This window comes from Lithobates pipiens, unplaced genomic scaffold (assembly GCF_037356315.1).
Source record: "Lithobates pipiens isolate NorthernLeopardFrog02 unplaced genomic scaffold, aLitPip1_a1.2 Scaffold_166, whole genome shotgun sequence".
Lineage (NCBI taxonomy): Eukaryota > Metazoa > Chordata > Amphibia > Anura > Ranidae > Lithobates > Lithobates pipiens.
This window is the reverse complement of record NW_027507752.1, coordinates 779,510-790,997: the sequence shown is the minus strand read 5'-3', so window position 1 is coordinate 790,997 and position 11,488 is coordinate 779,510. Positions and strand designations below refer to the sequence as shown.

Below are 11,488 nucleotides of genomic sequence, written 5' to 3'. Positions count from 1 at the left end.
AGCTCGGTGTACGATGCTCCGGATCGGGACAGGTGGAGGAGCTCGGTGTACGATGCTCCGGATCGGGACAGGTGGAGGAGCTCGGTGTACGGTGCTCCGGATCGGGACAGGTGGGGGAGCTCGGTGTACGATGCTCCGGATCGGGACAGGTGGGGGAGCTCGGTGTACGGTGCTCCGGATCGGGACAGGTGGAGGAGCTCGGTGTACGGTGCTCCGGATCGGGACAGGTGGGGGAGCTCGGTGTACGGTGCTCCGGATCGGGACAGGTGGAGGAGCTCGGTGTACGGTGCTCCGGATCGGGACAGGTGGGGGAGCTCGGTGTACGGTGCTCCGGATCGGGACAGGTGGGGGAGCTCGGTGTACGGTGCTCCGGATCGGGACAGGTGGAGGAGCTCGGTGTACGGTGCTCCGGATCGGGACAGGTGGAGGAGCTCGGGGTACGGTGCTCCGGATCGGGACAGGTGGGGGAGCTCGGTGTTCGATGCTCCGGATTTCTCTCCGTCCTAAACTTTCTAACCGATAAAATGGCCGCCTACACATCATGAGGAGACAGAGTTTTTCGCCGCTCAGCACCGCCCCTAGAGGCTAGTAGTGGTATTGTTCCACTGGCGATGCAGGGAGGAGCGGCCGCCGTGCCAGCTGCAGAGTTGAGCCAATCACAAGCCTGGTCGGTTTCTTTCTCCACTCTCCGACCAACCAGGCGGCGTGGAACGAGCGTCTTGCGAGGGTCATAGACCACGGTAGTCACCGCCCCCTTCATTTTAGACCAATAAGGAAGGAGGTGCCGTCCTTGTCAATGAGTGGACAAGGTGTGTTTGAAATGCAGCGTTCTGGTTGGATGGCACATAATGGACCTGTGTCAGGATTGGAGGAAAGGTGACAGTAGGCGTGGTTAGTGCTGTACGCTATGCAGGTTATAGAGAAGATTTGGATTCCCTGGAGGGGCTCAGCAGTCAGGAGGATTCGGGTGAGTCTCATGTTCAGCTTCTCATTTATATAGAATATCCTTCTCATGCCCAGAGAGTCACCCCTCCCCCCTCCTGTCTAACCTGCCCTGCAGGCAGCACCTGATCACGGGGCGCACCCCCAAAACTGCCCCTGTAAATGATAGAATAGGGCAGGCTGGAGTGGTATAGGGCAAGGATGGGGTGATATAGGGCAAGACTGGGGTGGTATAGGGCAAGACTGGGGTGGTATAGGGCAGGCTGGAGTGGTATAGGGCAGGCTGGGGTGGTATAGGGCAAGGATGGGGTGGTATAGGGCAAGGCTGGAGTGGTATAGGGCAGACTGGAGTGGTATAGGGCAAGGCTGGAGTGGTATAGGGCAAGGCTGGGGTGGTATAGGGCAAGGCTGGAGTGGTATAGGGCAGGCTGGGGTGGTATAGGGCAGGCTGGGGTGGTATAGGGCAAGGCTGGGGTGGTATAGGGCAGGCTGGGGTGGTATAGGGCAGGCTGGGGTGGTATAGGGCAGGCTGGGGTGGTATAGGGCAAGGCTGGAGTGGTATAGGGCAGGCTGGAGTGGTATAGGGCAGACTGGAGTGGTATAGGGCAGGCTGGGGTGGTATAGGGCAGGCTGGGGTGGTATAGGGCAAGGATGGGGTGGTATAGGGCAAGGCTGGGGTGGTATAGGGCAGGCTGGGGTGGTATAGGGCAAGGCTGGGGTGGTATAGGGCAAGGCTGGGGTGGTATAGGGCAAGGCTGGGGTGGTATAGGGCAAGGCTGGGGTGGTATAGGGCAGGCTGGGGTGCTCCCTTCTAGATTGGAAGCTCTAACGAGCCGTGCCCTCTAGTCCCTCTTGTATTGATTTGAATTGTGACTGTACTGTCTGCCCTCATGTTGTAAAGTGCTGCGCAAACTGTTGGCTCTACATAAATCCTAAAGAATAATAATAATAATAATAATAATAGGACAGTGCACCCTAATAATTAGCCCATAACACTATCCTGTGTATACTGTGATCTTCAGTGAGGGCAGAGCGCCCGGTATGGTCAGCCTGACCTCAGTGCTCTCCCCCCCAATTGAATTCTGTCCGATTTTTGCCCCCGGCCATATGTGCCATAGGTGTAAAGAATCACCAGATTCAAAGATGGTTGCTTCCCCACTGCTGATTACTCTGCATCAATGTCCAAAGCAAAACGTTTTTTTGCATGTCCCTTTGGTGAGAGTTTCCCGGAGCTTAACCTCCAATATCTAAATTGCTGAATATTTCAGAAGCCGGTTTAAAGAAATAGCAGTGGTAAAAGAAAAAAGCACTTGTGTGTTTCACCACCTCAAAAGAGGGCAGTTGCACCCCCTTCCTGCCCAGGCCATTTTTCAGCTTTCAGCGCTGTCGCAATTTGACGATTGTGCGGTCGTGCTACACTGTAACCGTGTCACATTGTTATCATTTTCTTCACACAAATAGAGCTTTCTTTTGGTGATATTTAATCACTCATGGGGGGTTTTTTTTTTAATTTTTTGTTTTAGTTTCTGTCAGTAAATTTTGTAAATAAGTAATTTTTTTTCCTTCACTGATGGGAGCTGATGAGGTGGCACTGGATAGGCAGCAGTGATGGGCATCACTAATGGCCACTGATTGCTGGCACTTGTGGGCACTGATTGCTGGCAGTGGTGGGTAATCATTGCTGGCACTGGTGGGCACTTACTGATGATCAGTGCCCTGATTACATACTTGGCTGTCCCCTGTGAGGAGATGCCGATGTTCGGCTCTCCTTTCCTCGCGCTCTGTCAGTGTGAGGTGAGGAGCGCCGATTACCGGCATCTCTGTGTTTACACGTGACCGTCTGTGATTGGACACAGCCGATCGCATGGTTAATGAGCCGCGGCTCTTTGCACAGATTGGGGTCGCGCCATGTCCTAGCAATCGCCACTCTGCGCACGAGAGCGGTCATTCTGGGAGGCCATTATATGACGTTCACGCAGAACGAGAGCCGCACCACCCAGCCACCATTTGACGGGCAAGTGGCTAAAGTGTAAATTCACCTTTTACATAAAGTCTGTAAGGTGAATTTACACTGGACCCCAACCCATCGCACCCGGTTCCGCTAACCCGGAGTCCGGCGATCACCCGTTCTAACAGATTGTATGGCTACTGTACCAGTCCGGGGATTTGAAATCCCTGCAGCTTTCTCTCCTCTTCACCTGTGGTGACAGGACGGCCTATGCGGGTGCTGATTGGCCAATTAGAATGCTCCTATACGTACCTCCTTACGAGGTCTCCTAGTGGGTGATCGCTGGGCTCCAGGTCAGTGGGACTGGGGGGTGGGGGGGGGGGGGTGAGGAGGGGGGCCAATGTAAGTTCACATTACAGATTTTTCTGACCCTTTTAACTCCTAATTTATTTTATTTTTTGTACAATTTTCCTTTTACGGGGGGCAGGATGGGGGGGGGGGGGGGGGTAACTCCTATGTCTACATACCTTTGCTAATAGGTGTCCCTCGTTGTTGTGCGGTTTGCAATCTGCAGGCCATCGTGGTTTTCAATGACTTCAGTACTTTGTGAAGCTCTGTGTGAACAAGAGCTTTCTGAGCTGCCCAGACCAGCCAATCAGACTCTTGCTGCCCCAGCACATGGTAGGCTAAAGTGAAGTGGTATTGGTACCCGGGGAATACATGGGCGGTTCTTCTTTACCTTGTGAGTTCACTATTGACATTTTTAATCTCTCTTCCACAGAAAAAGCAACATGGCACCGGAAGCGGAGGCACCCATTCCTCATCCTTACTGGCCCCGTGATCTGCACATCGAGGGTTACCGACCCAACGATCGCGCCATGTGGGAGATTTTGGCCTTCCTGTTCTCGGTATCTGGGGTGTTTCTGGTTGGGACCTGGTTCCTGGCCGGCCGGGTTGTTGGGATCAGTACGGTTCGTCGTCTCGTCCTCTGCTGGTTCATGGTCTGTGGTTTCATCCATGGTGTCATTGAAGGCTGGTTCTCTCTCTACTACCCCATTATTCCAAGGGACCAGGCGTTCCTGTCACAGCTGTGTAAGTGGAATAAGATTTAAAATGCATCTAAATGCAAAACTTGGTGTCCCTGCTGGGAAAATTCACCCTGTCAGTTTGTCTTGGTGACCAATGTCGGTAATGAGAAGGTCAAAAATGTTTCCGTTGTCACTGGAAAAGGAGTTGAGGGTAAATATTCCAATGGTGACACCCGTTCCAGTGTCAGCTGTCTAAGGCTCGATTCACACTAATGCGTTTTTTGATGCATTTTGCAGAAATGCAAGGACATTTTTTAACATGAGTTCCTATGGAACATGTTCACATCAATGCATTTTTGGAAAGGGTCTGGGACTTTTTTTCATGCAAAATGCAGCATTTTGCATGTAATAGAAGTCAATGGACCTGCATCAAAAATGCAAGTACCGCGTTTTACCGCGATTTGCGTTTTTTTTTTCCACTGTATATATCTGGTTGCTAAGCAACCACAGTGTATAAAAAAAAAAAAAAAAGAGAGAGAGAGAAATAAAAAAAAAAACGCAAAACGCAACAAGCACCGCAAAAAGCACTGCAAAAACGCTCAAAAGCAACATGCATATATGTGAGTCGAGCCTAAGAGGGGATTTAATCTTTTTAGAGGGATCTCCTCTCATTTCCTGTTGTGTTTTTGCAACAGGAAACCACGGGACATCTATTTCTCCAATACATCACAGAAAGCAAAACAAAAACAAAAAAAAGATTATAAGCCTTCCCTACTGTTTTCAAATTGTAGTAAAAACTTTTTGCCTTTTTGTATACACTTTAAATAGTAGGGGGGGGGGCTTTCAGTAAGTTAGATAACATTGATAGTTTTTAGATCAGTATTAGAAGAAGATGTTAAGCCCTTTTTTAAAGAGGAAGTAAACTCTCCCACTCTGATGCTTCTCTTCATTTAGTCCATTATAATAAGTCATTATCAGACTATAGCCACTGTAATCAGCCCAAATCGCATATTACTTACTGTTTAAAGAAACTTTAAAAAACTTGTTTCCAGGGGTTAGGCAGCGCCATCTTAAGTATTGTTTTCTGAGTCCACAGTGGAGTGTATTTCCGCCCTTACATTGAGCACTTCCTGTACTGTTAACCAAGCCTCCTTCTCAATCCAACATTTCTATGGCAACCCTGCTTCCCTGTTCATAGCTGACTTGTTTTATTTCATAGTATTTACTTGTGCCGATGTCTAATGTTTCCCTTTGTCAGACTTATCAGCTGAAGCTGATAAGACTGCAGTAATGGCCAAGTTTAGACTGTATGTGAGGTCACATGGTGTGTAGGAGGAAGCTCTGAGTGATTAGCAGAGTTCAGTGTTGTGCTGTAGGAAGTCCTGATAACAGATAGATAAGACATAGAGAGTGTGCCTTAAATCAGGGGAGATCTGGGCATGCTCAGTGACTTCATTCTACAGAACAACAAGGATTACAACAATACTAAGCAAGTAAGGAGATATCTACAAGCCGTGTTCATTAGGGTTTTTATGCTGATTTACATGGGGACAAAGTTGTGGGGGAGGGGTTACAACCACTTTAAAAGGGAAAATTTAGCTCTGACGGTCTATATGTATTTCCTGTACAATGTCCACTATACTTGTCATTTGATCTTTCTGTTGTATCTCATTCTAGGGAAGGAATATGGCAAAGGAGACAGCAGATACATTATGTGAGTATCAAGAGATGCCACCCTTTGAATATTTACTTCTTAGGGGCCCAGATATTAAGGCCCCTTTCACATGGGCTCTTCCGCTAAGCAGAATGCACTTGCTCAGTGGGGAATCTCTCTCCGCTGATCAGGCGATGACGGGTCCGCTACGCTATGCAGAGCGGACACAATCACCGTCCCGCTCTCCTCTATAGGGAAATAGATATAAACAGACCGCCTGTCAGTTTCCACCTGATATGCTGGACAGATGGGGAATAGGACCACCATCCGTCTTGTTTTTTGGTGGATCGGATCGGATGGCGGCAGGTGTCAGTGGACCACTGACATCCGCTGATCCTTAGAAGAGGGGCCCAATCAGGTCCGCCTGGAAAACTGACAGGTGAACCTGATTGGACAGCCCGTGTGAAAGGGGCCTAAGTGTAGCCCCTGACATTTCCATCTCTTATGGAGTTTGGAAGTCTTCAATAAAACACAGATCCCATCTCAGAGGACTGAGCATTATCTGATACTTGGGAGTTTTTGGTTTTCCCACCTAGTTATGTGTGGTTCAGCCCCTCTTGATATGGTTTTTCATAATCTAAAATAAATAAAAACTCCCAGAGAGAGTGGGAACCCCCATAAAGGTTTCAACAGGTGTGCACACCTAGGAAATCACTATTGGGTGCAGGGCCATCTTTAATATTGATTGGACCCTGAGCAAAACTTTTCTTGGGGCCCCAGCTAGCAGCTAGACTCAAAATCATTTTACTGAATCAGATCAGGCAGCTATTGCGATTGGTTGCCAGAGGTTACAGTGTATCATTACCCCTTACTGACTGGTTGCTAGAGGTTACAGCACACATATTAGTTGCTAGAGGTTACAGCACATGATTTCTGCTTGTTGATTGGCTGCTAGAGATTACTGTGGATATGACCTCCAGGGGGTAATGATATCCCCTATTTACATATGAATGCTGCCGCTATTTACATTTGAATCACAGTAATTTACATGTAAACGCAGGGTCTGCAGGCGAGTCCTCTTTACACAACAATAAGGCAGAGCTGGGCAGCATTAGTAGCAGCACTTCACACTGAGATATCGGGATACGGCACAGGACTAAAACCTCAGGGCAAGAGGGAATTTAAACCAGGATAGATGGCAAGTACAAGGCAGCTACTTTGGGCCCCACAACAGTGACAGGGCCCAGAGCAGCTGCCCCTTTTGCCCTGTCTTAAAAACGGCCCTGATTGGGTGAACCGAACCACTGAAAATGAAGAAAAATGCTGAACAGAACCTGCAAGGGCTGAAGTCCTAAATATCATGGACCTTCTGCATCTGCACCAGGGCCTTGTAATCCAAGGCCTTCAAATCACTACTCTGCAACAACCGTGTCATCTGTGTATATGTAGACGTAGACAAGCCAGGTGAAAATGTAAAATACCTGATGGAAATCTGTCATATGAGTATCTATATGCTGAAAGGGGAATGCTAGTTAAAAAAAAAAGTGTCCACTACCATTTGTGGCCATTTTCAGATCTTGATAGATTCATGAGCATCATGTTGGTCTTTCTACTCCATGTTTTAGGACCACTGATTGGAGCACACTTGCATCACCTTACAAACAGGGTTTTTTTGTAACAAAATATTCCTCCTTTAGTATCAGAACTTTAGCCCAAGTGTATATCTGCTCATTACAATTGTCAGCTTGTCTTGTTGCTCTTTTCCATTACCTCTAACATCTTGCCATTTCTCCCACAGAGCTGATAATTTCACTGTTTGCATGGAAACCATTACCGCCTGGGCCTGGGGTCCGCTCAGCGTCTGGACTGTCATCTCCTTCTTGCAGAATAAGCCGTACCGTTTTGTGCTGCAGCTCATCGTGTCGCTTGGTAAGGGGAAGGCGCACATTGGGACTGGGTGTTGAGCCCGTGTATACAAGCTAGAGCAGTGAAAATTGTGTTGTGATAACGGCCAATTACTCAAAACTTTTGCCTAGAGCTGGAAAGTCTTAGAACCTCCATCCCAGGGATCTGCAATTAGCGGACCTCCAGCTGTTGCAGAACTACAAGTCTCATGAGGCATAGCAAGACTCTGACAGCCACAAGCATGACACCCAAAGGCAGAGGCATGATGGGACTTGTAGTTTTGCAACAGCTGGAGGTCCGCCAATTGCAGATCCCTGCTCTATCCAATCTATATATGGTCTGTGTCCGTATAGGGAAATTCCCACACACTTCCCGTCTTGATGACCCCTGTACAATAATAGTCCCCCCAACAGTCGTGATTTCAATTACAAACAGCCGTCATCTTCAGCCCTCAGCGGAAAGGTCAAACTCGCATTTCTGACGGCCTATAAATGCTTGTGTTACAGCCGCCCGATCATCAGTTCTCCAGGTAATCGATCGTAGCAACAGAAATCGCTCCGTTTGATTCCTCCTCCTCCTAGCTCTTTGCTGATTCTTGAATTCCACAGCAGTCTAGCTAAACGGGATTACAGCTTCAAATCGCTCGGGACTTTCCACCTCTCCTCCAATATATTGGGCAGGAACTTGAGGCACAGTCATAGGATTAAATCAAATGCCTTTGATTAAATTATTGGATTAGACCTGTTGAGCTCGGTTCACACAGGGGCGACACGACTTTGGGAAGGCAACTTGGAGACGACTTGTGAATGATTGACAGCGCGACTTGGCACTACTTAACAGCGTGACTTGGGGCAACTTTTGCCGTGGCCAATCAGAGAATGAGCTCTGAAGGGGGAACTCCATGCCAAATTTCTGAAGAAAATTTGGCGTGGGTTCCCCCTCTGAGAGCATACCAGGCCCTTAGGTCTGGTATGGATTCCAAGGGGAACCCCCCTACGCCGAAACAACGGCGTGGGGGTCTCCCACAGATCCGCACCAGACCCTTATCCGAGCACGCTACCCGGCCGGCCAGGAAAGGGGGTGGGGACGAGCGGGCCGTACCAGGCCGCGTGCCCTCAACATGGGGGGGGGTGCCTTGGGGGAGGGGGGGCGTGCGGCCCCCCCACCCCAAAGCACCTTGTCCCCATGTTGATGAGGACAGGGGCCTCTTCCCGACAACCCTGGCCGTTGGTTGTTGGGGTCTGCAGGCGGGGGGCTTATCGGAATCCGGGAGCCCCCTTTAATAAGGGGGCCCCCGGATACCAGCCCCCCACCCTATGTGAATGAGTATGGGGTACAATGTACCCCTACCCATTCACCTGTAAAATAAAAGTACAAAAAAAACACAACACAGGAGATAAAATACTTTATTGCACAGCTCCGGGGGTCTTCCGTCTTCGGGGGTCTTCTCGCCGGACTCCTCCGCTATCTTCTTGTAGCTCTTTTGCTAGCGGAGGAGTCCGGCTTTCTTCCTCCCCGCCGGCCTCTTCTCCCAACTTCGGGGGTCTTGTCCCCCTCTTCGGTTCTTCTGCCGGGCCACCGCGCCTTCTTATAGCTCTTTTACAGGCGGTGGCCCGGTCTTCTGTAGTTGTACTGTGCTGGCTTTATGTTTGTATATCAAGTTCCTCCCCGATATACTAGATGAGAGGTGGAAAGTCCTAGTGATTAGTGATTAGTGATTTGCAGCTGTAATTCTATTCAGGGCCCTTGCACACAGAGGCGTCCCGTCCAGCATTCTGGTGCCCCCAAGAGGGATGGGAGCCACATCCAACTCCACCACCTGCAGCCTGTCGATGTCTATGGCAGGCTGTAATTGCTGTATCGAATGGTACTCACATTTAGGGCCCTTATGTGTTTATAGGGCCAGAATGCAAAAGGCCTGCTGATCAGGAGGCTGTAACAGAAGCATTTATAGACCTTCAGTCAAGTGAGTCTGATGTTTCTGGTGAGGATTTGTGGGTAATCGCAGACACGGCTATATTGTTATCTGGTGACACTGGAGTGGGTGGATGAACTGTGGCTGGACGACAATATATACAAGTGTGGTGTTGATGTTTGTATAATAATTGATCACCACTGTCACACAAGGTGATGCTTGGATGGGAAGTGAAGGGATATTTCCTCAGTTGTCACTAAAGCAGTCCATAGTTGACTTGATTTTTCTTTCCGTGTTTGAAGAGGAATGCCTCCCACAGTGCTGTTGTATTCTGCGGAGGGGAGTGGATGTGGCAGGGGGCACAGTCTTTCTGGCTGGCAGAACCCAATGATAACTGCTAGAGGTTATCGCTACCAGCATTAATCTTATGTAAAAAAAAAAAAAAAAAAATCCAACAGGCTGTTTGTATCCAAGTTGATCGATGAATCAGCCAGGGTACAATGAGTCTGCCCATACGTGGCCCAAATCTCGGGGCCAGTCCCTGCGGAACCAGCCGAATTTTGATCCAAGTATGGTGGCCTTAAGATTCCTATAAAATACAGCAACTCATGCACAACTACCCTGTTCCCCCTAAAATAAGACCTAGCGTGATTGTCGGTGACGGCTGCAATATAAGCTCTACCCCCCCCCCAAATAAGCCCTAGTTAAAGTCTCTGTAGGTCTTATTTTCAGGTTAGGGCTTATTTTTGAGGAAACAGGGTAGGGCTTATTTGGGGGGGGGGTAGGGCTTATATTGCAGCCAACACCGACAATCACGCTAGGTCTTATTTTAGGGGAAACAGGGTAGTACAAGCATTTACAGTTGCATTAGTGCACCCAGCCATAGCATTTTGTATTTATACGGTGACTAAACTCCTGGGAAAAAATGCAAATATTCATAAAGAGCCATTCTAACAGCTGTATACATGGGGCACAAAAATATTTACTCATTTTCAGGAAAAAAACAACCCTCTGTGTTCTTTAGAGTCCCCATTCCAATGGCAGTCATACACTGGAGAATGCCATGGCCTTTATTAGTGGAGGTTGGCACAGACGGTGTGCCTTGCACTGACCTCCAGTATGAGTGGAACAGACATGAGTGGTCTTTTACAGTAAACAGTGCAAAGTGCAGTACCTAATGGGGGGGGGGAAATGTATTGACGTCAGACCAGAACCAGTTCGATTTTGATTGGTTGCTGTGTAAGAGCTGCACTTTGCACTTATTGATTGAATACGTCTACAAATATCTGACTCTTCTCTCTCTTCACAGGTCAGCTTTATGGAGACGTCCTCTATTTCTACACAGAATACCGGGAAGGTTTCAGTCACAGCGAGATGTGGCATCCAATCTATTTCTGGTTTTACTTTGTATTCATGAACTCTCTGTGGATAGTCATCCCGTTTTTGTTGATTGTGGATGCCTGGGTCAACCTTAGCCGGGTACAAGGGACGGCGGATGCGGCGCGGCCTAAAAGCAAAGCTAAACGGAACTGAAAGTGGACAACCTATTTACAGAGGACACGACTGTCACAAATACAGAGCTGTGTACATTGCCCACTTATTCTTTAATCATGTTTTATCTGTGAAGATGGTCTCTGTTTAAAATAAGACTTTTTTTTTGTAACAGTTGCTGCTTTTATTGAAATGTTTTAACTTTGACATTAATATCACATTTTACACAACTGTGTTTGGACTGTGTGTGATCTTCACTTGGCTGCGGTTAAAAAGCCCCAAAAACACCAGAAAAATGTTTTCCAGGTCTTGTACAACCACTGTAGGCAAGAAAATGGCTAAAAAGAAAAGGATGGTTACCTTAAAGTGGTTGTAAACCCTTATAATCAACTTTGACCTACAGGTAAGGCTTACCAAAAGGCTTACCTGTAGGTCCAAGAAATATCTCCTAAACCTACATGGTTTAGGAGATATTTCCTGAAAGACAGGCACCGCTGTCTACAGCGCATGCACCATAGACAGCGGCGTGCAGGCGCAATGAGCACACTGCTGTCAACGGCGATATGCCACGAGTGGTGGCTCCCGTGCACATGCGCGGGAGTGAC

General features: G+C 48.4%; 1 protein-coding gene across 1 annotated transcript; it reads left to right on the top strand.

Moving 5' to 3' along the window:
• The first annotated feature begins 830 nt into the window (after window positions 1-830).
• EBP (EBP cholestenol delta-isomerase) lies at window positions 831-11,113 on the top strand. Its single transcript, XM_077484858.1, has 5 exons — window positions 831-967; window positions 3,672-3,982; window positions 5,596-5,632; window positions 7,371-7,501; window positions 10,702-11,113. The coding sequence occupies exons 2-5, from the start codon at window positions 3,682-3,684 to the stop codon at window positions 10,923-10,925; spliced, it is 693 nt and encodes a 230-aa protein (XP_077340984.1). The 5' UTR covers window positions 831-967; window positions 3,672-3,681; the 3' UTR covers window positions 10,926-11,113.
• Window positions 11,114-11,488: the final 375 nt, after the last annotated feature.